The sequence below is a fragment of the Sciurus carolinensis genome, chromosome 9 (genome assembly GCF_902686445.1).
Source record: "Sciurus carolinensis chromosome 9, mSciCar1.2, whole genome shotgun sequence".
NCBI lineage: Eukaryota > Metazoa > Chordata > Mammalia > Rodentia > Sciuridae > Sciurus > Sciurus carolinensis.
In genome coordinates this window covers 76,940,060-76,967,405 of record NC_062221.1, presented here as the reverse complement: position 1 = coordinate 76,967,405, position 27,346 = coordinate 76,940,060, and the positions used below count along the sequence as shown (strand labels likewise).

At 39.2% G+C, this 27,346-nt stretch overlaps 1 protein-coding gene across 2 annotated transcripts in view; it reads right to left on the bottom strand.

Moving 5' to 3' along the window:
* Nucleotides 1-14,049: 14,049 nt before the first annotated feature.
* Nucleotides 14,050-27,346, bottom strand: part of Lsamp (limbic system associated membrane protein) — a 596,100-nt gene continuing 582,803 nt past the window's right edge. The window contains exons 8-9 of one of the 2 annotated variants that reach the window (XM_047564164.1): nucleotides 21,558-21,590; nucleotides 14,050-15,710 (exon numbers count right to left, since the gene is read on the bottom strand). In XM_047564164.1, the coding sequence (XP_047420120.1) occupies nucleotides 15,613-15,710; nucleotides 21,558-21,590 (131 nt within the window). In that variant the 3' untranslated portion in view covers nucleotides 14,050-15,612. The remainder of the gene's footprint in view (nucleotides 15,711-21,557; nucleotides 21,591-27,346) is intronic. The other variant, XM_047564165.1, reaches the window with a different exon arrangement.

Here is a 27,346-nt window from a genome sequence, read left to right as displayed (position 1 = left end):
CATGGGCTCACTGCCCTGCTCAGCCTCTGTGAGGTAAAGAGAGGGCATCACAAAGCATGTAGAGATTCTATGAACCTATGTCCTTACGTAGTGGGCATGGGAACTTCTCTAGCTGTATTTTCTATTGATAGTAGAAATGTGATGATAAGTATGTGTATGTTCTATAAAATCTCATAGTATCTACCCTCATCTCTCTCATACATGTACTTCCACCAATACTTCACCTACATACAAGATTTATCACATTATAGGACGCAGTGAATTTCCCTCAAATTTGGAGAGTAGAAATGTATGTTTGTACAGTAACTATCATCTTAGGGTGAAAAAAAACAAACAAAAAGAACATGAAGTAATACCTCACATGGACCAGTGAACTTGCTCTTTGTATTAGTTTTCCAGAGCTGCCATAACAAAATGCCACAGTCTGGGTGGTTTAAACAACAGAAATTTATTTCTCACAATTCTAGAGGCTGGAAGTTAGAGTTGGAAATGTGGTTGGCTACAGTTTCTCCTGAGGCTTCTTCCCTTGGCTTGTGGACAGCCACCTTCAAGCTGTGTTTTCAGATGACCTTCCCTTTGTGCATGAACATTCAATGTCTCTTCCTCCTCTTCTAAGAACACCAGTCAGATAGGATTAGGGCACACTCTTATGACTTATTTAAACTTAATTCCCTCTTTAAAGGCCATATCTCCATATACAGTCACATACATTCTAAGGTGTTGTGGTAGCATTTTGACATATAAATTGCAGGGGAAACAATTCAGTCTATAACTCTCTTCATGCATGCTTAACATGAACAATTGAGAGTTCCCTTCCTAGGTTCCACAGGGATAGAGAAGTCTGAGGTGGAAACTACATTCATATTAGATCCAGAATATCCAGTGAGTCTGGGTTCCATTATTCAGCTGTCAATGTGACCTCACACAAGACTTTCTGAGACTCAAGTTTCTTTACCTTTGAAACACGAGCTGTTGGTGCTCTACTATTAACTATCAGTGCATATAATTATCAATGTTTGGGTGCTTAAAATAATTAGTTAAAGGAGTTCTATGAAAGTATATGTACTGCTTCAGTGCATGGTATTTTTATAGCTAATCTTCCAACTGGTAACTTTTCTTTGGGTCAAGTGATAGGGTAGGCGTTAAGAACAAGTTCTGTGAAGGCGGACGACACTGAGTTTGAATTCCAATCAATTAATTTCCAGTATTAGTCCATTTTATGCTGGACTATGTTTGTGCAAAGTAATTTTTCATGAAAAATTTTATATATATATATATATTTTTTTTTTCACTCTTGATTCTGGAGGATGGGAAGTCCAAAATTGAGGGACTGGCATATGGCAAGGACCTTTTTGTTATATCATCCCCCTTTCATAAGGAACCCACTCTTATGAAAACAACATTAATCCATTCACTCTGCCATACTCTCCTAATTATCTCTGATTAGGCCCCTATTTCCAATATTATGCATTCAGAATTAAGTGTTCGACTTATATTTATTAGGGATTATCATTTAGTTCTGAAAAATTCAGTTTCCTCTTCTGTAAAGCACACCTAGTAATAGAAACGACCACACAAAATGCATATGAAAATTAGGGCAAATGATACATGTAAGGTATGAGGGCTTGAAAATAATTTATCATCATCACCAACACCATCATCATTAATTTATTTCTTTAAACTCATTCCCTTGCCTCTTCTCATACACTAATTGACCTCCAAATGGAGTTCAGCTCTACTCCTGCTTTGGGTTCTCTGAATGATCTTTGCCATATTATTTTGTGCTAATGAGAGCAATTTGTTCCTCAGTGTTGTTTTTCCTCTTCTTCCTGTCCCCAACCAGCTTTCAATAGTGGAGGAATTCTGTACCTTTGTGAAGATGCAAAAAGCATTCTTGTATTCTCCTTTGCAGATCTATCATCTCCTCTCCATTAGAACCACCCCTTGGCATAACACATGCATGAGTCATAACCATTTCCTTTGATAGGATAGAAAAATGTTTATAAGTAGCCATGATTTCAAACATAACTTCTCAGCCTGAAGTGTGAATAGACTAGTGGAGAAGAGGATAAAAGCAGTAGTCACCTTCACTCACCTATATTCCCAGCACCTAGCACAGTACCTGGCAAACGATGACTCAGAAATATGTGGTAATGAGTGATTAAATGAACCATGTGTAACCAAGATACTACTAAAAGAGTACTAAACTTATTTTTCAGTGACAGGAAGTAAGTGGGAGAAATTTTTATAGGGATAACAAGGGAGGACAGCAAGGAACACAAAGTCCAGAAAACATGATAAGGAGATAGGGGTATGTGTGTGTGTGTGTGTGTGTGTGTGTGTGTGTGTGACTTTCTGGAAGGGTGGGAAGGAAGTAGAGTTCAGAATCAGAATCAAATCCTTTAAAAGAAAAAGGAGGGATTATCCAGGTGTGGTGGCACATACCTGTAATTCCAGCAACTCTAATGCCTGAGGTAAGAAGATCGCATGTTGGAGGCCAGTGACCACCCTAGACAATTTAGCAAGATCCTGTCTCAAAATACAAATAAAAAGAGTTAGGTATGTAGCTCAGTGGTAGAGCACCTCTGGGTTCAATCCCTGTACCTGAGTAAATATAAAATAAAATAAATGGAAAAGGAGGGATAAGGATATTGCATATGGCAAAGGGCCCTGGGAGCTGCCTCTTCCATTCATAAAGGGTGTTCCCAGCTCCATGTTTTACTGACCCCAATTCTACCTAGACCTGGCTATAGGCAAATCTGTTTGAACAAAGGGCAGGACTATGAGAGGGTTACTAAAGTATTTTATTTGCATCGTGAAAGGACTAACTTATAAATCTTTGTTAAATGTCTGTGTGTGAGCTGAGGACAGAAGGACATGAGCTTGCCCTGAGGAATCAAGTGGCTCAGCACGGTGCCCAGACCCTAGTTTCTCTTCCTCAGGATTTGACAACAGCTCAGTGATTTGCATTTGTGCAACACACCTCTCCAGAGTCTTTTCATTGCTCAGGTTGAACATCTTGTTCACTATCACAAAGCAACCTTATATCTGAATTTATGTCCTCATCTACCTCACACTTCTGGTCAACCCTCCCTTTTCAAGCTAAATTTCACACCTTGCCAACAAGTGGTGCTTTTCCATGGTCAGATGTCAGTCCAGGGTTATCAGCAATACTTTCTTTACTTCCCATCACTGTACATACATGCCCACCTTGAATTAGTTCCATCGTTACTTACATGATAACATCATAATATTTTAGGGTGTAGTTTTTGTAAAAAAGGATAATGTATTCAACTGTTATACATACAGGAGGTTTTAAGTGGGACTAAATGCAGCAATTAATGCTAATGAGTCTGCTGTTTGCAGGCAGTATTCTTGGTGTTGGAATCACGCATCACCAAGTGTGGAGCCTCAGTTTGTTCAACAGATGCTGATCTTAATGGCCACATTCTCTTCTCATGGATAAGTTAGCTTTAGTTAAATGTACCATTAAAAATAACCATTTAAAATGGTAATGAAAACTAATTGCAACCACCAGGAATTTTTGTTTTAACCTCTGCTTATTTTCAAAAGGTCTTTGGGAAGGTGTGGAGCCTATTGCCTTCATGTATCATGCTACAAACTGCTAAAGCAGATCTAATTTCTGTGCACAGCAGCCCAGGAAATGTAGGCTTACACTGTTAACCCTAAACATACTCGAAGATTTACTCTTTTATTTTTCTTATCTTTGGTTTCTTTGCAGTATGCCTTTAGGATACGGGACAGAAGTGGCCAATTAATATACCTGAGAGTCCAACTAGTTCATAAGCAAATCTATTGTTTTCCTGATAGTACCATTATTCTACCACAAATTGGAATTAAAGAGAAAAAAAAATACCAGGATGTTTCTATGTAGGAATAAGAAATCCTCTTCCAGAACAAGGAGAGTGGTTTAGATGTGGGTTCTCACTTGGAAAATGGAATTTGTAACCCAAACTATTAATAAATGTGTAGCAAGAGTCCTGTGCCTTTCTTGGTTGTACCACTAGATATACTCAGAGGCAGATTCTCCAAGTCTTAGAACATGGGTGCATGATGAGACTGCATTGTAGGTAGAGGGGACTTGGCATCTTAGCAAGTATTTAATGGATATGACCTATGCCTCCTCTTGACCCATGTATTTCTTGGCTGGGCTACATGACTCACTGGTCCTGGCTAATAGGTTCAGGGCAGTGTGGCTGGCCGGGGCTGGGAAAGGGCTAAATGGGGAGGGACTGACAACCCTGGGAAGCACGTTTATGAGGAGTTCTTTTACATGCACAACACAACTATCTTGCACTTAGGAGACGTCTCCATCTAGAAACAGTTCTCAGTCTTTTTCCCTGGTGAATCCTCCTGATTCTGGGAATTTTACTTTTGTTTGCTTAGCTTTCCTTTGAGAATTTGCTCAAATATTAATGTAGCTGGATAAATTAATGCTACCTGAAGGCTTTACAATTGCCTGATTGCTAGTAAAGGCCTATGGGTTTGTATGTTAAGGTTAAGGAGGGGCTGGGGTTGTGGCTCAGTGGTAGAGCATTCACCTAGCATGTGTGAGGCACTGAGTTCAATTCTCAGCACTGCCCATAAATAAATAAAAATATAGGTCCACTGACAACTAAAAAAGTATCTTTTAAAAACAGATAAGGAGGAAAACTCTCTAGTGTAGTTTGGGCTACTGTCTAAAAGTCAGAACATAATGAAAGGACTGAGAAATTTGTTCATATTCTAGGGATTTGGAGTCTATGTGTTAATACAACAGTGATCTCTGGATGGGGCTTTTGGTTACAGTGGCTGAAGGAGGGCTTCAGTAGGTTTTCTAGTGACAATTGCCTGACAGATTCTGAAGATTCAAACTGGAATTGCTCAGGGCTGTAACTGTACCATTTCTCTTAACCTGACCAGTACTTTTCTCCATTCCTGAGTTGCTGATCGGGGTCTGCCTCCTGTGTTTACTACAACTAGTAGGAACATTTTTTTTTTTTTTCTTTTGGTGGGGGGGGTAGGGCAAACAGAACCTGAAGACCTATAAGATTAGTGGATTTCTTATTTGATCTGGGGGGGACCAGATAGGGAAAAAAGATCAGCAGGTAGAATGATGCAAAGTAATGATGACAAAATTTTATGGTCTTGTAGAATAAACATGAAGTCTTATTTTGAAAGCAAATGACTACTCAGTAGTGCCTCCTCATTGAGAACAGCTACATGTATAAAATGAAATTAAGTTAGATGTTCTCCCCCAGTGTGTGTCCTCAGAAACAGTTCCCAGGGTTCACAAGAGATCCTGGACAAAGGGTAAGACATAGCTTTGACTGGTAAAAGGTCATGCCAATCGGTCAGTGACCAGTGGCCAGCGTAGAAAGTAGAAGAGAAGAATTCAAGAAGAAAAGTGAAGAGATCTTTTCCTGTCCATGACCATTAATACTTCAGTCTTGGATTTCCAGGCAACTAAGTTAAATTTTCCATATTTAAGTAACAGTTTTCAGGTGTTTTGTTTTTTTAAATTTTTTAATTTCTTTTTTATGTGAGGCAAAGATCCATCTTTTATTTCATAGACTTGGCTTCAGAAGTCCTCCATAACTATGGTGAAATTGGAGTGATTGCTAGAAAAGAATTCCACATCCAGTAGATGCCTTGGAGGATTTGAACACAACTCAATCTTATTGTGACCAATATTTGGTAAGCCTGTGGTATGAACTGTGCTGGGTCTAAAAAGATTATCAGGGTGAAAAAGACAAGGTTCCTTCTATAACAAATTAAAGTCAAAGGCTCACCTCTTTTTTTTTTTTTTTAAGTTGGGGAGGGAGTAAACAGTGGGCCTTTATTTTACTTATTTATATGTGGTGCTGAGGATCGAACCCAGAGCTTCATACATGCTAGGTAAGTGCTCTATCACTGAGCCACAACCCCAGCCCAAGACTCACCTTCTTTTCAGCCCTCACATGCTGCTTTAAACATACTTTAACAGAAAGGGATGTAAAGGGAGTAGAAAACGGGTCTGTAACAGAAAATTTCTTTTGAATCACTATTGATAGGGAAGCCCAAGGAGGTGCTGGTTTTCTAATACTGAATCTACTGTGGTTTAAAGGGAATAAAATCTCAGGCCATCTGGGAAAATTTAGAGGCTCCAAAATTTGTTTTTGTAATGGAAAGTACATCATAAAGATTTTGGTTGACTTTTGTCCACAGGCCTTGGGAAATGCACTCTAATTCTCTGAAATTTTCCAAGTGATAGTTGTTCCCTTGTTATTCATGTTGGACACCCAATAGTTTATGTTTAAGAGCAGACTCATGGTGGGGCCCTAGCTAGAAAGTTCAGCCAAGGGATTAGCCCATTGGGACTTTGAACTCATGATATCAGCTTGACCTCTGGGCAAAGGAGAGAAGTTGAAGTTTACATGTAAGTATGTGGCTGATTCATTCATTGTGCCTCTATAAATTTCAAAAGAAGCCTTGAACAACAAAACTCAGATGACCTTTCCTAATTGACAATACACTGATGTCATACATTAGTGTGCTAGGAGGGCATGTGTCCTAATGCCCTTGGGAAAGGACAAAGGAAACTTCACACTTGTGACTGTCCCTGACTTTGTCTATGTGTCTCTCCCATTGGTTGATTCTGATGTGTTTTGTTTTTTGCTATACTACAATTAATATCCTAAGTATACTATGTTCCTTATTTCTGTGAGTCATTCTAGCAAACTCCTGAACCTGTAGGGGTAGTAAGAACCTTTGAGTTTGCAGTCAGCTGATCAGAAATGAGGGTTATCTAATTCAGAAATGCAGCTGGTGTCTGAAGTGAGGGCAGTTGTGTTTTATGATTGTGTCTTTAACCTTGAGTTTTGTAAACATGTTGCAGAAAGGCATTTTCAGATTTTTAAATGAAATTCAAAAGTGGGGAGATTGGACCCTTCATCTGTCTCTTTGAACTAGACAGTTTTGCTTCTGAGATGCTTTTCTTATTATGGAAGCTGAGCATGAGTCCTCCCTCCTTTCCTTCTCCCCAGTTACCCCAAATTGGGATCTGTTCTCTTGGAGGTATTTCAGACCTGCTTTGACTCCTAGACCTCAGACTCTCCCAGTCTCTTCTGATACGTAATTAGCCATCCTTGCCTCCTTCAAACATGGGTTGCTTATTTCTTGTTTTTTCTTGCCATCTCTTATCTGGTCTGTCTAACGCTATAGGGATTCTATGGAGATTCTAGAAATATTATGTGAAGATACTATCTCTCAGCAAGAGTAGAAAACAAACTGCTTTTTTACATTTAGAAATAATAGGTGGTTTAGGGAGGTAACTTAATTCCTCCTGCTGTTATCACATAGGATCTCATTTAAACTAACCCTTAAATTATGTTCTTATATTGTGTATTGTGAGCTTGTATGAATATGTAACAACAAATCCCATCAGTATGTACAATGTGAATGCACCAAAAAAAAAAAAAAAAATTGGAAAAAGAAAAAAAACCCCAAAAAACCCTAAACCTTAAAAATGACCCTTGTGATGGATATTTTAAAGAAAAGGTGTACTCCCTAATGTTTTGTTGTTGTTTTTTGGTATCATATACCAACATCTCACTCAAATTCTCACTCAGGAACTTCTTTAATGCTTTAATGTAACTTCCCAGTGGTAATTTGTTATAATCCCTTAAGGAAGGAAAAAAGGAGGGAGGATTCAGAGAATCTCTTTGCAGAGCAGAAGACAATTATTATAGTGTTTTCACTTTAGGAAAGATGTTAGAAAGCCTCCAAGTGATTTTAAATTATTTTGTTTATCCTTCCCTCATGTGATGCTCATTATCATTTCCTAACTTGCTCATGAAAACCTTCAAGAAGCAGTGCAGCCAACTCCAAGATCACTGACTCAGGTCAATGCAGACACATCTCCTTTTCACGTTTATTTCATTTTGTTTTAAGTTCACAGAAGAGCAGAGCATTCATACGTGTAAAGTAACAGAAGAGAGAAACAGAATTTAAATACATTTAAAAAGAAAAGAAAAGAAAAGCTTTTTTAATTTTAATTTTTTTAACACACACTGCGCTTTTTATTTTCCTTCACAGAGCTAGTATCCAGGGAAAAAAATCCACCCAATAAACAAAAATAAAATACCTTGAGCAACAAAAAACCCAACCAAAAAATGGCCATGTGTTTGTATCATCAAGGGAAGATCAGTTCATGTCTACAGGGCTGAAAAAAGGAATATATTTATATATATATATTTATATGTATATAACACTGTTAATAAGGAGAATTCTAACCAAGAGCAGGATTTACACACCCTTCAGTAGAGCAGAGAGAAGGAAAGGGTGAAGCAGTGGTGAGGAGGCTGGAGTGGTCATTTGCTTCTCTCCCCCTGCAACTTCCTCCCTTCAGCCTCCTCCCTTTTGGTGAATACTTAGGGAGCAGAACTTGGCCACAACTCACCAGGAAGAACTATTCACATTCTCTGGTGAAGAGCCAAAACTTAGGGAAGTGGGTTCATAAAAGGCTCCTGATAGCCTAGGATGGGTGCCTGAAGCTAGTGTTTTCCTCATTTGCAAGAAGCAGATTTTTACTATGCCTAGCTTTACATAGAGAGGGCTTATGCAAAGAAAAATGTAACCGTAGGAGTGGATTCAGGAGCACCACCCAAAAGAGGTAACTCTGAAGTAACTGTGGAAATGGGGAGTTGTCCCATGGCGGGGGCGGGTTCCTGGGTTCCCATATAAAAAGAGCTCCTGAGTACGCTAAGCCCTGGTACATCTTTTTCTACCCCCAAGTGATGCTACTGCTAGGAAATCATGAATAAATCCTGCTCTTCAGTGCCCAGGACACTCAAATTCCTTCAGTTCTTTCAGACATTAATGAAAAGATAACTTTGGACAGATGCTAAACTGAGCATCTAGGATAGCTTGGGACAAGTGGGCCTGTGCTCAATACATCCCAAAACATGGCACAAGAAAATAATTCCTCCTTAACTGCCTCAGAAACCATCCTTCCTGTAAAATCTCTTCTCAGAGAACTTGACTTTCACATTTGATTTCAGCTTTTATGACAGCTTTTTGTGTCTTCAACTGTGGCCTTTCAAAATGTGTTTATTTTGGTCTTATTTTCAGTTTATCCTCTTTAAACAGCATAGACCTGCACTTAAAAAAAAAAAAAAAAAAAAATGAGGCTTGTTTGCTCTCCATCCACCTGCCTGATTTCACAGCTTGTAAGTCAAGCTCAGGAAACTCATCCCATGAGAAATTCCCTCCCAAACAAAATGTTTTGTCTTGCCTGTTCTCACAGACCAGCCTTTTGAACTTGCCTCAGACCACATGCTTACTGCCATTAGCACAAGCCAAGAGTTTCCAAGGACACACATTTGCTATAATGAGGCACTTGGCCTAGGATGAAAGAAAACCGATGTTTCCTTTCATATGCACAACTTCCTCATTTGTTACACACATAATGCCCAATTTGGCTATTTTCCTTCCTATGAAAGGTCATTAGGATATAGTTCAACAGTTAGATTTTGTAATATTATAAACAAAGAAACAGTTCTGGCTATTTCAAAGCGCTCAGTATATTCCAAATGTATCCCTTCTCTACATTGCCAAGAAGTTTTGATGAGAAAGGATTATAGAGTCAGTGCAGAGACCCTGTTCCCTAGAAAGTTTTAGCTTTTGAAATGAAAAAGGTAGGATGAAGGTTGTGAGATCCAACAAACAGCAGCCAAAACACTTAGGTGCGCACAGCACTGAGTGAGTATTAAATTCTTATTCAGAATCTGAGTTTAGAAGTGAAAAGGATTCTAAGATGTCATCCAAATACCTCACTTTCAGGGTGAGAAGACCAAGACTCAGGAAAGTTAAATGACTTTCCAGTGTCATACAGCTCTGTTGTGGCTAGACCTAGGTTTACAGAGCAGTTTTCCTTATTCCCAGTCCAATACACTTCCACATTAAAGTTGTCACTTAGGAGGAGGAGGGCACTTTTATTCTCATGTTAATGTGTCTTAAATTTCTTTCTAAAACAGTCCTGGTAGAACATTCATGTGGCTCCCGAAGTCATTTCTTTAGTGACCGGTTATCTACCAGTTGTTCAGATTGTAGGGAAGGTACATATATATAATTCTGTTAAACACATCGGGCACATCAGAAGACACAGATCATGCCTGAGACAGAGAGACTCCAAACGGAAGTGATTCTGTCCTTTATTTGTAAAATTTAGTATAGATGTGCAGGAACAGAGGGGTATTAGATAAAGCAAAGGAAGTTATTTTTTTCTAAGATGTCTCAGCAAGATATTTCTCAAGAATGTAACCTATTATAATCTCACAATTTATTAGAATTCAGATGACAGAGCAGCTTTCCCAATGCTTTTGTTGAGTGGGTAACAGAAACTGGGTACTATTGTGCTCACCAAGGTATAGTTGACTACCTTGGAGTTGTGGTGAGGGAGAAATAACAGGACACCAGAGAGCTGATGTAAGAGACACACGAGCCCTCAAACTCTCTCTTACTCTTTATTCCCTTGCTTGGGGGTTGGGGTGAGACAATGATGGTGACAGCTGAGAGAATCTCCACTTTTGACCTGAAGGAACAACCTGTGACTGCAGCATCATGTGAACCTGTAGGTGCCCCTGTCCTCTGCTTCCTTTGGCTGAGACAACCTTGCATTTGGGCTTTTTGTCCTACTTTTTCCCATTTTGACCTGTGACATGCTTTGGTTTTTCTTGATTTTTTTTTTCTTTCAGATTTATGGGTTTAGTTGAACTTGGCCTCTGCATGAAAAATGAAGTTTACATAGTTTATATTATGTACATAAACTAGTGATTTACATTGATTTACACATGATTGGTGCCTAATTTATTAATCAGCGCACAGTATGTAAATGCGCTGAAAAGAAATCAAGATTTTAAAATACGTTTTCCACAATATCCATAAACATTTCACTGGTGTAAATGTTAAACCTAAACCTAATGTTAACACCAGTTTCCTTGCCAAGAGGAAAGTGATGTACTTTGCTGGGTGAAAACAAATTCTTTTTTGAATTTCAGTTGGCGACATTTGAACAGCATAGCTAAATGCAAATGAGAATAGTTTACTTCTCTTCCCACTAGTATGCACATAAATGTAAACTCCATTTTGCATTTAGTGAGATGTTTATGGATAGGATGCCAACCATGATGGAAAATTTACATTACTGGGGCAATTGGTCTTTGGAGGAGAAATATTTTAAATACTGAGGAAAGAATGGGGCTTCCTAAACTGGATTTGTATTTCTTAACTCGGGGTCTTATCTCACTATTTTTGTGGTATGCTTATTTTTTTTAAATGTTTAATAGTTTTTAGGCCAGATATAGCATTGCACTTGCTGTAGAAATTAATAGTTTCTGGGCACCAAGACTAAATCCAGGTTAAAAGCTTATGAAGATAAAGAAAAAAAAAATGAGGACATGGTTATTCTCATAATATTTGATCCATAAGCAAATAGTTTAAAAGAATGGGGCTCCATGTCTTTCTTTATGAAACATAGCTCTTTTTTCTTTAAATAAACCAAATCCAGCACTTTCTTCCTTGAAGTTTAAACTGTTATTCTAAATATTTCTTATAATACACATATTGTTGTAAATATAGCATCTGTAAAGATAAGATTAAAAAAAAATACATACACACATATATTATTTTTCCACAAATAATTCAAAGCCTGCAAAGAACAAAATGAGGAATTCAGGGAGACTAGCCCAGAGAAACGGTGGAGCCCTAATCAGTTCAGGGATGTGCCTGCAACTCTAGATAAGAAGGATAACAACTCGGTGGGTAACAACTCAAATCATTTCATGCTGAGGAGTTTCGTTTTTATGTGCAAAGGAGGTAAGTCCATTTTTGGAGGTGAAACAGATTTTCATTTCTGTCCTCCAAGAACATGAAAATCACGAGTACTTTTACAAGGTCTCTATGAATAGCCCCAGTTGTCTGATTATATATTAAAAAATAAATAAAAAGCCCAAGGCAAGGAAGAGTTGGGAGAGTTCATCTGGCAAAGACCAATAGAACAATCCTTCCCAACAGAAAGCACATCTACTTTTCTACATGCCTTGGTTCTTTTAGGACAGAGGGATCCTATGTCTTAAAAAAAAAAAAAAAAAAAAAAAAAAAATCCTCCTATAGGTCAAGGCCTTTTGATGAAGAATTGAACAGAGCATCTAATTACAATTCTGTAGTTGTGAAACCTAGGATAGTTCTTATCCTTCAGGAACCACCCTGGGTCAAGGTCATTTCTACTTTACTAAAAGTTGTGGCAAAGGATCTTATTTTATGAATGGTAGAGTTTCACTTTGTATGCAAAGGATGTGAAATATATTAGCCATTGACATTATTAGGTGCTTTCTACTCCTTTCAATATAGTATTTCCAAAAACTACTTTTCAGTGCTTTGATTTTCAAAGGACAAGGTGCTTGGGGAGAGTTATAGCAATATGATGAACTATAAATTCCAAGACTCTTGTGTTGAGACTTGACAACTTCTTGGGGGTCAATCCTCTGGTCCTAACTTCTCTTCTGACCTTTCTCTAAGCTACCTTGTCTTCCATTCTCCACATCACTTAGAGACATTCTCAAACCTATGAGATTTCTGGGACCAATGATGAAATAGAAGCAAGGGACATTTTTTTTTTTTAATAAATCCCAGATCCTGCTAGAGATATAGGTAAACACCATATTTCAAAAATCCATGTTTAATATATGGTCCATCATGTTAAAACCAAGAGAGCAATGGCCAAGACATTCCTCTCAACAGAAATGCTCCTCCCACTAACCTTGTTGTTAGGATAGGGTGGACACCATAAAAAGGCCTGCTGTGCATTAAAGCTTATAACATGCCACAGGCTCTGTTCCTGGAACTGATACTAAATGATATCAGAATCAACTCCTGGTCCTTTTCTCTCCCTACATCTTTAAATTAGCGTGTACTCTCTTGGTTCCACTTAAGGGTGTGACTGCTTCTTCAACATATGGGGAACATTTACCATTACCTTTTGTTCCTGTACAAAGAAGACCAAACTCTTAAAGAAATCCCTGATTGTCAATAAATTGATGCTGCATAGGAATATGGCTCGCTTTCCCTGTATTTGACTAGCTGCCTTCTTGGATAAGAATTTCTGCCCTATCTCAGGATCTGCCTTAAGTACCCTTACTACCAACCCCAAATTGTTCTCTGTTTCAAAGAAGGATGTGATATGCATTCAGAATAAACCACAGAACCACCTAGAAGAGATTTAAAATACTTCTCAGATCTGTCCCTTCCTTCCTTCCTGCCTTCCCTCTCCCCACTTCTCTGTCTCTCCCTTTCTTTTCTTCCTTCCTCTTTTTGTTAATAAAATTTTTCATTTAATATCATGTTTTGGCAATTATCAAGCTTTTAAAACTTGATGAGCTGCCATATTTTCTCTGCAGGATTACCTTCAATGATGACCTCAAAATAATCCTCTTCCCTTTCATGAGCTGACCATTTCCAATGCTTCCTATAGTCTAACAGAGCAGCAGTTGGTTTCATGTTGACAAGGAAGTCTACAAGCTAAGTGCCAGCTCTCCCTTTAAAACCTATGAATGAAAACCTTTTTTGGAGATGTGGTGATGCCAAACTTTGTGGTACTTAAATGATTTGTCTAAATTAATTACAAGTTGCTCAGATCTTTTGGTTAAGGAATGAGCTCATATTTCAGCGTGAATATCAAGATGATTCTTAGAGACATAAATTTAAATATAGCAGGAAAGGTTAATATAATGCAATTCCTGGAGGCCTGGCTTAGGATAATGATGAACGACCATGAAGAATGGTGCTACAGCTGTGTACAGTGGTGCACGCCTGTAATCCTAGCAGCTTCAGAGGCTGAGGCAGGAGGATTGGGAGTTCAAAGCTAGCCTCAGCAACTCAGCAAGATTCTGTATCTAAAAAAAAAATAAATAAAAATGCTGGGGATGTGGCACAGTGGTTAAGCACCTCTGGGTTCAATCCCTGGCACAAAAAAAAAAAAAAAAAAAAAAAAAAAAAAAAATGAGTTGGGCAGCCAAACCTAGAATCAGCCAAGAACACCAGAATGAAAATCTGTAAAGGAGCACAGGGAGCAATTTTCCTTTTGGTTTAGCCAGTGCTTTTTCTTAGTGCTCTGACAGTATCTTCAGAACACAGGATGGGACTTGGGCTTCTGTCTACTTTGCCTGTTTTGCTCACTCTCACTGTATTCATCTGAAAGAGGAAACAATCTCTGCTCAGGGGGTTTCATGGGGCAAATGCAGTGTTATTTGAAGGTTAGGGAGGAGGCAAAATAGGTTTGTTTAGGATCTCCACGTGGCTCATCATTCTCCAGATAGGAGATAACACTTGAGACCTTTCTGTTTCCTGGGGATCTGCTTAATACATGTTGCTCAGTCCTGCAGCAGAGCAGGGCCCAGTCTATTAAACACCAGAAAACATATGAATCCCTCCGACTCATGAAATAAAAGTGAAATCAGAAACCTTCTCTTCTAGGCCATTTCATCCCCATCACTAATTTTTTCTACTGTTTGCTGACCCCATCAATGGTAGGCACTTTCATTTACAGTGATATTCTGAGTGACTCCTGACTAGGTTCTGATGATGGGACTGAGAGGAATATGGGGTCCTGCCCTTGGAAGGGGCACAACTTGGTTTGAATACACACTGATGTCATGTGACAGGAATGGACGGGGAGGGCCTCTGCTCCTTGCCTCCCTCCCCGCCATCTCCCCCAGCAACTGGTTATAGCCGCATCTTACAATTACAATGCAGGACAGTATCTACAGCACGATGAGTCTATGTACACATGGACCATTCCCTTGGCATGCTTTAGAGAGAGACACACACACGCTCACACACATGTACACCCACGTGAGAGGGAGAGACTTGAGCACACGCACACAGTGGAGAAAATTAAAATGGCACTTCCTAGCATTTGCGGCATGACTGGTGCTCTGGGGGTTGGAGGGGGTGAAGAGTTGGGGGTGGGTGGGCAAAAAGGGACTATTTGGAATGAGCGTGGGAGATAGAACACACTGGAGGGAGAGGGAATGATCTCAAAAGTCGGAGAGAGAGTGGAGGCAAGAGAGTCTGATAAAAGGCTCAACGCAAGAGTCCATGGAGAGTCTGAGATGACTACAGTTTGGCTTGAATGGAAAACACAATAGAAAGATTATGGAAGTATAACACCAAAGGCAAGACCTTATTTTTTTCCCCATAGATGACGAAGGATGAAGGAAGGAAGGATAAGTGTGCGTGGGGAAGTCAGTATCCATCTGGTACTTCTTTACTCGTCCTGTTTTTACAACATCTGGATGTTCTTAGCACGGCATTCATTTCCTTAGCAGATATACACACATCCTGGTAGAGCTTTTCCCACCCTGATTATACCAAATTTTTATTGATGGACTTCAAAATTGTTTTCAATGTTGTATTTGCAGCTTCATTTTCATATTTCCCCCTTCATTTATAAACACACAAAGTTGTGAAATAAACGGTCTCCCCCCATCTCGCTCTCTCTCTCTCTCTCTCTCTCTGTATCCTGTGTGACGCATTTTTGTGTGTTTTTTAAATTATTTTTAAATTTTTATTCTATTAACATTTGCTGAGAAGGCAGAGCAGAGACGCTGCCAGCAGCCACAGTGGTACGGCCAGACTGATGGATCCATTTATTCCTCTCACCGATCCAGGTCCTGCAGAGCAAAAAAAGGAGACAGAGAGAAAAGAGAAGTTACATCCTGTCCAGTCCATGTTACAGCCAACTGCTGACGGTGTTGGAGGTAAGGCCTGGCCAGGACTGAGGCCTCGATGTCAGTGCTCTTATGTGAAGCCCAAGAAGGGCTCAGAACCATTCCTAATCCTCGTCCTCCCCGAGGTCCAAGTATCCTGAGAAGTATCATTAGTTGAATGGCCTCTACATACAAGGTGCTCTAGATGGAGCAGTCCCTAAGCTGGCTGTCACTGCTGTCTGATGTGCTGCAGGCGCCTGTTCACCCGCCTCTTGCTGCATGATCCGCTCTAGGTGGTATGGTGATGCTAGCACTCATTAAGTTCCCAAGTATTGGCGAGGGTCCTTCATCAGCCCACATGCGCTCCTCCTGCCAATGTGTCACAGCATCAATGAAGCCTGGAGCTGCCCTGTGACTCTCTTGCTTCTTTCGGGAGAAGCACTAATTATTTTTCAATTGGGAGGGAAATTGTTATCAAGTAACTTTATGGGTGACAGCATATCCAGGCCGAAGATAAGTTAACACATTGTATAGTCTTATGAGGAAGCAGGAATCATCTTGTCCAAATTCTTCATTGATCACTTTAAAAATCAAATACCACAAACAACCAAACCTGGGGGGTTAGGAGGCAGGTCCAAACCTGGAGGACAACTGATTTCAACTCACCCAGAATCGAGCATGGCATGGCAGCTGTGTTCCCTGCTGCCACCTGAGTGTAACTGGGGGGATGTGGCTGTGCGTCTGAGAGGGAGAGTGGGATGTGAGGAAGGAGGAAAAGGGGTTTGTGTGTTGGTGGCAAGAATAGGATTGGGGCAGAATTTGTTGGGTCAACTAAAAAATGTTTGTCCATTTTCTCCTTTTGTGTTGTTCTGTTCATATTCCAATAAAGGAAATAAAAATATTTTTCACTGCAAAGACCAGAGACTTTGGCTTTAAAAGCTACATAGCTAGATACTGATATTCTAAAAAGAAAATGGTATGACTGCAATTTGAAGTTTTTAGGGCTCATATGCAGATCTGTGTGTGTGTGTGTGTGTGTGTGTGTGTGTGTAAATTTGTGATTTGCAAGTGCAATGGAAGCACCTCCTGTTATGGGGATTTTCCCAAACAAACATACCAGGTTGAAGGTAGGCTAACAGGAAAATGCTGGATTCAAGAATGGCCTCCTGATCTATGTTTCATGCAAATAATAAAAGCAACAGCAGTAAAACAAGCCCAGCAAATGATTATGTGGCACTTACTACAAGGTATTGTTATAAAAGCTTAATAAATATAAGCACACAGCTGTGCTATGGGATGGGCACTAGACTAAAATCTGTTTTACAGTGAAATAATGGAAGCAGAGAGGGACCAAGTCCATGGTCCAAGTTTACACCACTCGTGAGCAGAGGAGCTGGGATGTCTACCCGTAACTGGCTCCAAGGTTTTGCCTGCCACCAGGACACTGTGTAGCTCAACTGTGAATGCCCGGAACCTCTGTCAAACATCTGACAAATGAAACTTGGGTTTGATTAAAACAACAACCCACATAAACAAAAACTAGGGGAGAACATCCATTATCTTCACAAAAATGATTTAGGATAGAGTTTTTTTGGCTACAATGCCTTCTTGAGAATATTGAGAATATTATTTAATTTAAAAATATGAACAGGTACAAACTTGGAATAACATAAGTACTATGTAAAATGAGCTTTACAATGTAAAAAGTTATGGAGGTACAGTAAAAACAAATGACTCAACCAACGAATTCTTTGATTTTTCTGAATAACTATGAGATCATATTATTAAAAGGCACATTAGCTACTTTCAAGTTCAAGATTATGTACCCTGCATAAGGCAACTAATTAGCAATTGTGGACTAGCATTGGAGTCCAAGGGTCCTGAGGTTCAGGTCCGTGTCCTTCCCCTTCCACTGTCTCCATGTCCTCCCCCCTATACCTTTTGGACTTTGAGAACCCTCAGGCTGTCTTCTTGGAAACCCCCGAGGCTCTGGCCTAGCGGCAACGTTTTAACCCCTCTGCATAGACAGGGTGAGATGAGCTCCTGGGCACATTCGTTTGCAGTATTGCGTCAGTGAGACTTTCAAAACAGAAAAATCTACACCAACATTAAGGTCCTACAGAGTAAAGCAAAAGCAATTTCTATTTTGCCTCAGGGATAGTGTGAAAAGGGTTTTCAGAAAAAGTCCATTTTTGCTTCTTTCCATAATCTAATTTGTAGCATGAAGACAGGCTAGATTGTTTTTCTGACGTCTGGAACTGAACGGTATCTGGGGAAGGCTAACAGGACGAGTCTTATCTTTTATTTGAATGGGAATAAATATTTAAGAAAGCAAAAACTACAGCTTGGGAGACTGAGGTAGGAGCATTGCAAGTTTGATGCCAGCCTCAGCAAATTTAGCAGGACTCTCAATAAGTTAGTGAGACCCCATTTTGAAATAAAAATAAAAAGGACTGGGGATGTAGCTTAGTGGCAAAGCACCCCTGGATTAAATTCCAGTACTGGGAGGAAAAAAAGCAAAAATTAAGTCATTGAAAAACATAATATACACATATATCAACCTGGATAAACATATTCTCACATAACATTCTTACTAATGCATCTATATATACACACAAAAAAAGAAATAACTGTATTATAGTCATCTATGCACTTACATTATCGGTCTTTTAGTACATATGATACAGAATTACCTGTTACTTTCACATGCTATTCTGCATTATAATAAGGAATTCCAATATGACTATGTTAATAATTTTTAATCTTATCCTTCATAGTATCATTATACATTTGATATGCACCGTGTGCATTTGTTTAGGGTATCTTCGTTTCTATCATTATTATTCATTAAGTGCCTTCATATAGCTATTTAATGTGCTTATGTGACTTGCTCTTGTCATAATTGATTTTGAGAGTAAACAGACTTGAGGAATACCAGGGTAAACGGGTGATAGTTGGGGAATCATCACAAGTGCATACGCAATTATGGATATATATGACTGCATAGGAGACTACTTCACTTAATGGCTATTTCAGGGAAGAATAATCAACAAAATCATTAATTATGTTTTAGTTCATGGTTATGAAATTTCTGCTTATTTGTGGAAATGCAAATGATAAATCTTATTTCCCATGCCAGATGGCCATGCTCAGCAAGTGCTTTCATACACTGACAGATATAATGAAAGCAAGAGTCTGCAAACATAAATTAGCCTTAAGAATAGATGGGCAAATAGAACCACAATATAAAAACTTGCTACATGTTTTTCACGTAACAGACAAAAATCATGTTTTGATAGTTAACCATACTGTACATATGTGTTATATGTATGCATGTACATTGAATGTGCGGTTTCTGGTAAATATTCAGTAAATGTAGCATTATTATTATTATTGACACAGATGTTTGGGTTATAGAAATGAATGAAATACCAACCTGAATTAAGGATATTGGTTTGTGAATTGGGTCAAGGCTTTAATGTTTGACCATCGGGGCCAAAATTCAGCTGTAGCAAGACCGGAAGCCATGAGTCAACACACTACCTTCTCTTGTAGGGTAAGTAAACTGTGCCAAGGTGAATACTGGATTGTACTTTGCCATGAAAATGCTTAATTTAAAAAGGGCAAAACTTATAAATCAGGGCAAGATTGTTAAAACATCTGGAAGTTGAGGGTTTTGAGAATTTTTTTTTTGACAAGTCTCTACACTACAAACCTGATGTAGGATACTGAGCCAATTGATTTGTCTTTCAGCAAAATCTCAAGAAAGGACAGGTGGTTTTTCAACACCTGTTTTGTAGCCCTTGTGCTCCTACAAGATTCTTTGTCATTCAAATCAGACTAACAGTTTTCTGTTGCTTCTTCTGAGTCCTTAGGGTCCATTTCCTGGATTTAGGACTAGATTTCTTCAAAGTGGTCTTAGTCATGCCATCAGTGATCCTTAGGCATTCTTTTCAGTCACAAAGGAGTCAGAATCAGGCATAATTTTATTCCCTTATCTATATTTAAGAAGCATACAAGAAGAAAAAATGTTGGAGGAGTTTAAGTTTGAATTCGTTTTAGAACTGTTAAAGGCTGATGAAGTGACTGAAAATGAAATAAAAGTCTAAACAATTTATAAAACAATTGTAAAATAAAGGAGAGCAACAATCAACAGAATCTCCCACGTATCGCTCTTTGATATTATCTAGGCGTGCTAATTAAGGTACGCTAGGTTCCTGGGAAGCCATGTTGATAGAGAAGCATGAGAAGATGGACTTTGGCGCCACCTGCTGTCCGTTTTCTGCCAGTACTACTTCACCTGCATTGAGAATGAAAGTCTATAATCTCCGGGTGGAGCAATTCAGAGGAAGAAAAATACTGATGTTCTCTTTGAGCCCTGGGTTTTGAGATTAAATCTGGACCCTTCAAGCTTTCTCCATCCTCTATAAAGCGAGATTTTGGGGGTGCTGAACTAGTCTCATAGTAAATCTGGAATAGTAACATCTTTCCCATCAAAATGGCATCATGTATTATGGTATTCAAATTTTTAAAACTTTTAGGTCCTACTTCCGGTGGCATTGGCAGTTTATCTTGATAATCTTTGAAATCAAGAAAAAAATACTACCATAATCCACATTCAAAGCCCCAAAGTATCACATAACAGCACTAGCCAAGCAAGATTCAAATGTAAATGGTAATTTGGTAATCATAGCATTGGGGAGAGAAGAGTGGAACAGGACAATACTTTATGCCTTCTTGCCTCACATAATAGTCTTCCCAAGTGTATATTCCTGGCTGTCTCTTTCCTGCTGCCTTCTGTGAGGACATGCCATTAACAAGGTGCTGGTCCTTTTGTGGAAGTAAGCACCACAGCCCTTATAATCTCTGTGGCTCCTGGATGCTGGGAAGGCATAGGTCCCACAAGAAGTTTCTCACTATTGTTAGTGATCTTGATTGTCTCATTTCATTTTGAGACTCAGAGAGGAGAACACCTTCATATGAGACAATTACCAAGCAAGTGAGTGACCACAGGACTCGAGGAGCATGGTGCCTGGCCACACACGTGCCTCTGTGGCTCTGGTCTGGGTATAGAAACTATTTGGGATTATCTATTGTACTTGTAAAGAGGGCACTGCAGAATTAGTCATTATTTGAATTTTGGGTCCATTTTTTGAAGGTTTGAACTGTCTGCCCTTTCCTTGTAGAGACAAGTGTGTGGATGATGGGTCACATGGCTGGTGGAAGACATGGGACAGAAGGAGGGCATGACATGGCGGTTCCTGGCAGGACCCAGCAGCTCAGGTGTCCTGCAGCAGAGTGAGGCTTTATAAAAACCTGGGAGAATGATGAGGGAGGGGGAAATATTCACTGCACACATGCTTCATTTTAGGAGATATCTGGATATCTACTTGATATCTAGATGTCGTATTTAGCAACACATTTACTTAATTTAACCAACAGGTGACTGTAAAATAGACTATGTCCCTCCTAAGAGCACTTGTCATTAGGCAGCGACCATTTAAAAAAACTCAGCTCTGCAAGAACTAACCATGGACAGTAGGGGACAAGGGGGAGGGCAAGGCAGGGCATAGAATAACTAGCTGGGTCTCAGGGATTTAAAAGTGCATGAGTATCAAAACAGGGGTCCTGGGTTGGACCAGGGAATTTTTGTTAAGAAGAAAACTTACTTCTTGGAAAAAACAGTGCCAAATGTATTATGGAAATTATTATTGCAAATTAGTGAACTGAAATAAGCTCAAGTATACACAACGTATTCCTGTGAAATCTTAATTTTAACATATAGAAGGTAATCAGAAATAAAAACCATACCTTTTTGCTTGAAGTGCACGGTGGTGCCAATTTCTACAAAAGAAACATTTTAGCAGAACAAAAACAAAAAATGTTATCAATTGAAAATAAACATGATGGTAGTCTGGTACTCTCCACTGAAAGGAGAATGAGAGAGAAGACAGAAAGAACATTTTAGTGGAAATAGAGATTGGTAGAGATTGAATGAAGGACAAATAGAGACTGCTTTGTTGGAACAAATGTTGTGCAGCGTGAGGTGGCAAAAATTATTTCCAAATATGAATGCTAGTTGCCACATGTTGTACATGTAGACACACATGAGAGCCCTGGAGTATGGAATGTAAAGTATCCTTGACTGCAATTCAGTGCAGCCATAGGCTGTCTGGTCCCCAGCCTAATCCTACCATTTTGCTATCAGTTCTGCCACTCAAGTCACATGGCCTCTTGCTCTTTTGATAGGCAAGTCTATCCCAACCTTGAACCCTTTGCAGGTGCTGCTGCTTCTGCTTGAAATGATCTTTCCTCAGGTCTCTGTGTTGCTCACTCAGTCACTTCGTTCAGATTTCTGCTGAAATGTCACCAACTCAGGAGTGATTCTCCCACCACTTTTTCAAAACTTGCACCCTCTGTTATCTCTCTATTCCTTCACCGTGCGTGACTCATCTAAGGGCACTGATCTCTACCTGGCATCGCATTCCACATTTCCTTCTCTGCTGGTTTATGGTACTTTTCCTCTGTTAGGATATATGCTCCCTGAAGGCAGCACAGTGTATGTCTTGTTGACCATCGAATCCATAATGCTTAGATTAGACCCTGGTGTGCAGTAGGTTTCCATAAACATTTGTTGCATGTGTCAATACATGTCAAGGTTAAATCATATCATATGGATCAAATATTTAGATACCCTTTTAAGTATCTTTATCAAATAACCCCAAATAACTTTGGATCATTTGAAGTAAATATGCAACATTTTCCTGTCACTTTGAATCTGAGGACCAACTTAGTGATTAGTCAGCTATAGTAGCCCAAACTGACTGTGGGGCACAGAAGTTGTTCTCTGTGGACCTCAGGAGAGAGCCCTGCACACCTGAGTAACATGGTTTCACTAAAGATGGAAAGTGATTTGTCTCATCAGTCAGAGAAAGCCTTTTGAATTGGACATCTGGTCACCCTACAGAGCTGCCTGAAATTTGTTCAAGCTTTCTTGTGTCTTCAAGGGTAAAGACCAAAATCCTTATCATGGCTCTTATGGCTCCCCTTACCATCCCCACCTTCCAGTCTCATCCACATCTATCATTTTGTCAACTTTCCTGCATTCTCTCTGGTACAATGTTTTCTCTGCCCTAGGGATTGTGGCCCAGGGATATCTCCACTAGTAATCTCACTCATCCTTCAGAACTGGGTTCCCACTTCCTTGGTCTCCCTGATAAAATTAACTCTCTTTATTATAAGTTCTGCTTTCCTTCATAGCATGCATGTCACTTAATTTCAAATGTTGCTTGCCTAATGCTTTGATTAATGCCTGTCTTCCCCACTGGACTTTGAGTCCCTGGAGGTAAGGGTTGAGAGTGGTATTGTTGGCTGGTGTAGTCCAGTCAGTGCATGACGCGCACTCTGGATGCACCGTGGTCCAAAGCAGAAGATCCAGAATCTCTGAAACATGAGAAGAAAAATGCATGCTCCAAATCCTCCTAACCTAAAAACACAGGAAACTGAGTAACTAAATTCTTTACACTGATTTAGCACAGAGGGACCAGGTCTGTAAAGACTCCAAGGTTCAGTGCAACCTATTAATCCCCTCCCTCATACATTTTTCATTTGTTCATTAAAAGTAGGTCACATAAGTATAGTATTTTCTAGCATTCTTATAACTTTAAAGAACAGCAAGATTGTCCTAGTGTCTGAAGTCTGAAAGTATTTGGCTCTAGTTTAGCATTAGCAAAACTAGTGCCAGCCAGGCTCACAGTTCCAAAGAGCCAGGGGTGTCTGCAGGTAAGGACAGTTTCCCCCAACTGGTCAGATGTGGAAGAGTATTGTGATTACTGTATTGTGATTACTGGTGAAGCTCATGGTGCACCTCTGAGGATCTTCAAACATGTCAGCACCTGCCTTTCTGTCCTTGACCTATGCTACTTGAAGATATTCCAGTTGATAGATACAACCCATGGCAAGTTCATATGGGATGGAGTAAGAATTGTCCTTCCCTAGCAAAAGCCAGTGATCCTTGCCATGTGCATCTGGGAATGTGGATCTCTCAATATACAGAATACCCATCTCTGCCATTGACAGACTTCTCTGTAGGTCTCATCATCCAACCACAAATGTTTCAACGGTATTTCAAAACATACTCCCACTAATTTTCTTTCTTAATACCTTTTTGACATCTTTACTTGAAATTAACATATTTCTTTTAAAACTGTTGGAAAGGCACAGCACAGACTGTGCTTATCTCAATATGAAGAGACTAAGGCCCAGAGGGATCACACAGATAGCAAAAGGCAGAACGGGGACTGAAATTCAGCACGCCCAGTTCTCTAACAAGAACCTCGTACAGTCTTCTCTAATACCCTCTGGTATTTTTTTTCTATAAAAGTGAGGCCTCTATAACTCTAACAGTATTGCTGGGACATTTAAATGGTGCAATACTGGCCAAAAAGGCTCTCTGTTCTCGTGCAAACTGCTGCTCTCCTTCCTTGGGCCAAGCCTCTTGGCTTAGCATTCTTTAGACTCTATAGGGACAATTCAGACAACAGAGTGATAATTTTTACCCAAAGGGGCCTCAATCCTCAATGGAACCATCTTCAGGTAAAGATCACTAAGTTTCCTCTGCTCCTTATTAGCTCCACAGGCTTCAGTGTTTTTTTAGTCAGCTTTTCAGAGTTGACAAGAAAAATTCAGAGGAGGAAAAGTTTATTTAGGCTCACAATTTCAGAGGTTCAGTCCATGGTGGGTCAAATCCGTAGCTCTTAGGCCTAGGTGAGGCAGAACATTGTGGCAGATGGGCCGGGAGATAAAAGCAGCAGAGGTGGTCATTTAGGAAGCAGAGAGAACTCTGCTCACCAACCAGGGACAAAGTGAAAACCCCAAAGTCACATGCCCAGTGACCTACTTCCTCCAGCCATCCCTTGCCTGCCTACTTTTATCAACCAGTTCATCGATAACACTGATTAAATCATAAATCCCATAATCTAATAATTTTATATCTGAATATTCTTGCTTTGTCTCACACATAAGCTTTTGGGAGATCCCTCATATCTAAACCATAACAAATGTCAAGGAATTGTTCAGGAAATGGGTCAGGCAGGGAGGCCAATGATTATGCTTAAGCTATAAACTATCTCTTAACCTCTTTTTGCTTCAGTTTCATCTTCTGTAAAATGAGTTTAGTAAACCTGACTCTTATAAATCTGTACCATGAATTAGATAAATTAATCTATATGCTATTCTTGGAATGGTGCCAGACACCTAGTAAGTGCTTAAGTAGAGATATTATTGCCAGTTCTGAGGTAAAATCTCTTCTAGAGAGTATTATTAGTGCAATTTTTGTAGGGAAAGAAAAAGATATCCCAACAAATTAAGTCATGACAGTGCAGTTCCAAAAAATCAAGAGCGTATACATAAAAATAAATCTGTTGCGACAATATGATGAATAAAACACTAGGGACACACACAAAAAAGTGATAAAAAGTAGATAGTTCGGGAAGAACTTTGGTCAGAATAAAAGTGGCCATGTGCCTATATGACCCAGTCACGGCCTGGGCTGTAACCTCCAGATGATATGTTAGGGACAGATACTTTACAATTAATTAAAAAGACCCAAGTAAAAGTAGTATTTAAAAACATTCTCGAGTACTTCACTCTATAAAGAAACTATCAGAAAAAATTCAGAGAAATAAATAATCTGCTTGAAATATTTTTAAAATGTAAATAAGTTACAAGTTAAATTTTTGGCACTCCTTTTTTCTGCAAATAAATTGTGAAATACTGAAGACATAAAAAAATGGGAATTGTTTGTCTTTAAGAAAAGAAAATAGGATGGTTATTTCATACTGATTTTCCCTGCTCATCCACTTCTCTAGGAGCTGAACATTCTGAGACCTCAAACGGTAGATATCTTGAGTTTCATTCTTCAAAAGCTTGGTTATGTGCTGCCATCTTGTGGTGATACTGCCATGAGTTCCTATGTGCTATCTGAAGAAATCATCTTTGTCCACCAGGTGGCAGTAGGGAGAGAATTTTTTTTTTTAAGTGTTTGATCAGGCATGAAATGTTGTTCAGAAAGAGGTCTTCCCTGTTATTATAAACAAAAAAATTTATTTTGGTCCTTAGCAACTGAAAATTCCTCTAATGAAAAGGCAATTTTATTTTCTTGAAGAAAACTGCATTGCCAGGGATATGATTATGGAAGGAATTCCCTGGACACATTCATTAGAAAATACCTGGAGTCTATGATTTTTATGCCTTTCATGAAAACTTCTCCCTACATATTGATCTAGCTTTAGTAAATACACTTAACAAGTCAGCATGGCATTGCAGTTTGGAAGTATAATATAAACAGAAAAGTCTACTGCAGGATACAATGGACAAAAACATAGGGGATTTTTATTGATCTTTTTTATAGATCTTAACTCCTGATGAGCTGTTTGAAGAGAAGAATTTAATATTAGAAAATGCAAATGCCTTATTGGATTTGTTTATGCTAATCTTTGACTTTTGACAGGCAAATTCTTTATACCTGGTCACATCAAACAAACTTGCATCACCAGTTGAGGGGGATGGAGCTCAGTGGTAGAGTGCTTGCCAAGAATGTGTGAAGTCCTGGGTTCAATCCCCAGAATTGAAAACAAAACAAAACAAAATAAAACAAAACAAAAACCAGTTTATTGGCCCCTTTCATTAGCACAGACAGGATGTTTCTCCTGATACTGTGTTCTCAGCTTATTTCTCTAGTTGAGGGTGTATCTGATAGATTTGCTGAACTAACATTTGAGTGCAATGAATGAATGACAGAATCCATTACTACCTCAGGAACTGCCCTAGGTAAGGTTCTAGGAAGGGTAGATTGTTTTTCTTTTGTGGAGTCTCAGTGACTTAACCCCAAAGCAAGACTGTTGATGGAAATTCACTCATTTGAAGAGGTACATGGGGTCAGAAGGTCCTATCATCAGCCCCCATATCCTGGTATGTAAAAAGTTTTCTGGAGGTCTGAGATTTATTTAAACATATCTTCATGCTTAATGAACATTTAAATCTAAAAAAAAAAAAAAAAAACAACTTGGAGCTTCTTTTTTGTTTAAGGTTCAGAAAATTTATCATTCCCCTTACTTCCTGTCTTAGACTTTTACTATTATATTTCTCTCTCTCTCTCTCTCTCTCTCTCTCTCTCTCTCTCTCAAACTTTATGCCAGTGTTGCAAAGGTGAGAGATGCTTCACTGGAAGTTCCAAAGTTTATACTATGGGAACTTTCTCATTGTCTTGTGAAGTTTTCATACCTTTGGATGTGGGAAATTTTGGCATTTTGTTTCCCTTTGAGTCCTTTCTGGGACAGGAGGTGAGGGAACAATATGCACACAAGTAGACTCTAGACAATGCCTCTGGTCCCTATTTACAAGCGCTCATTCTCATCCATGTGTAGGACATGGAGAGTTTTGGATTTTACCTTGTTTTCATAGATGTTCTAATTCCAGGGCATGTACTTGAAGATAAATATCTCATTTTTTACCTGCCATAGTCATTCAAATAAAGAAATGTTCTCTCTCTGTGTGTAACAAACATACCTTTTCTATAAGGCCAGTCCTCTGGCATGCTG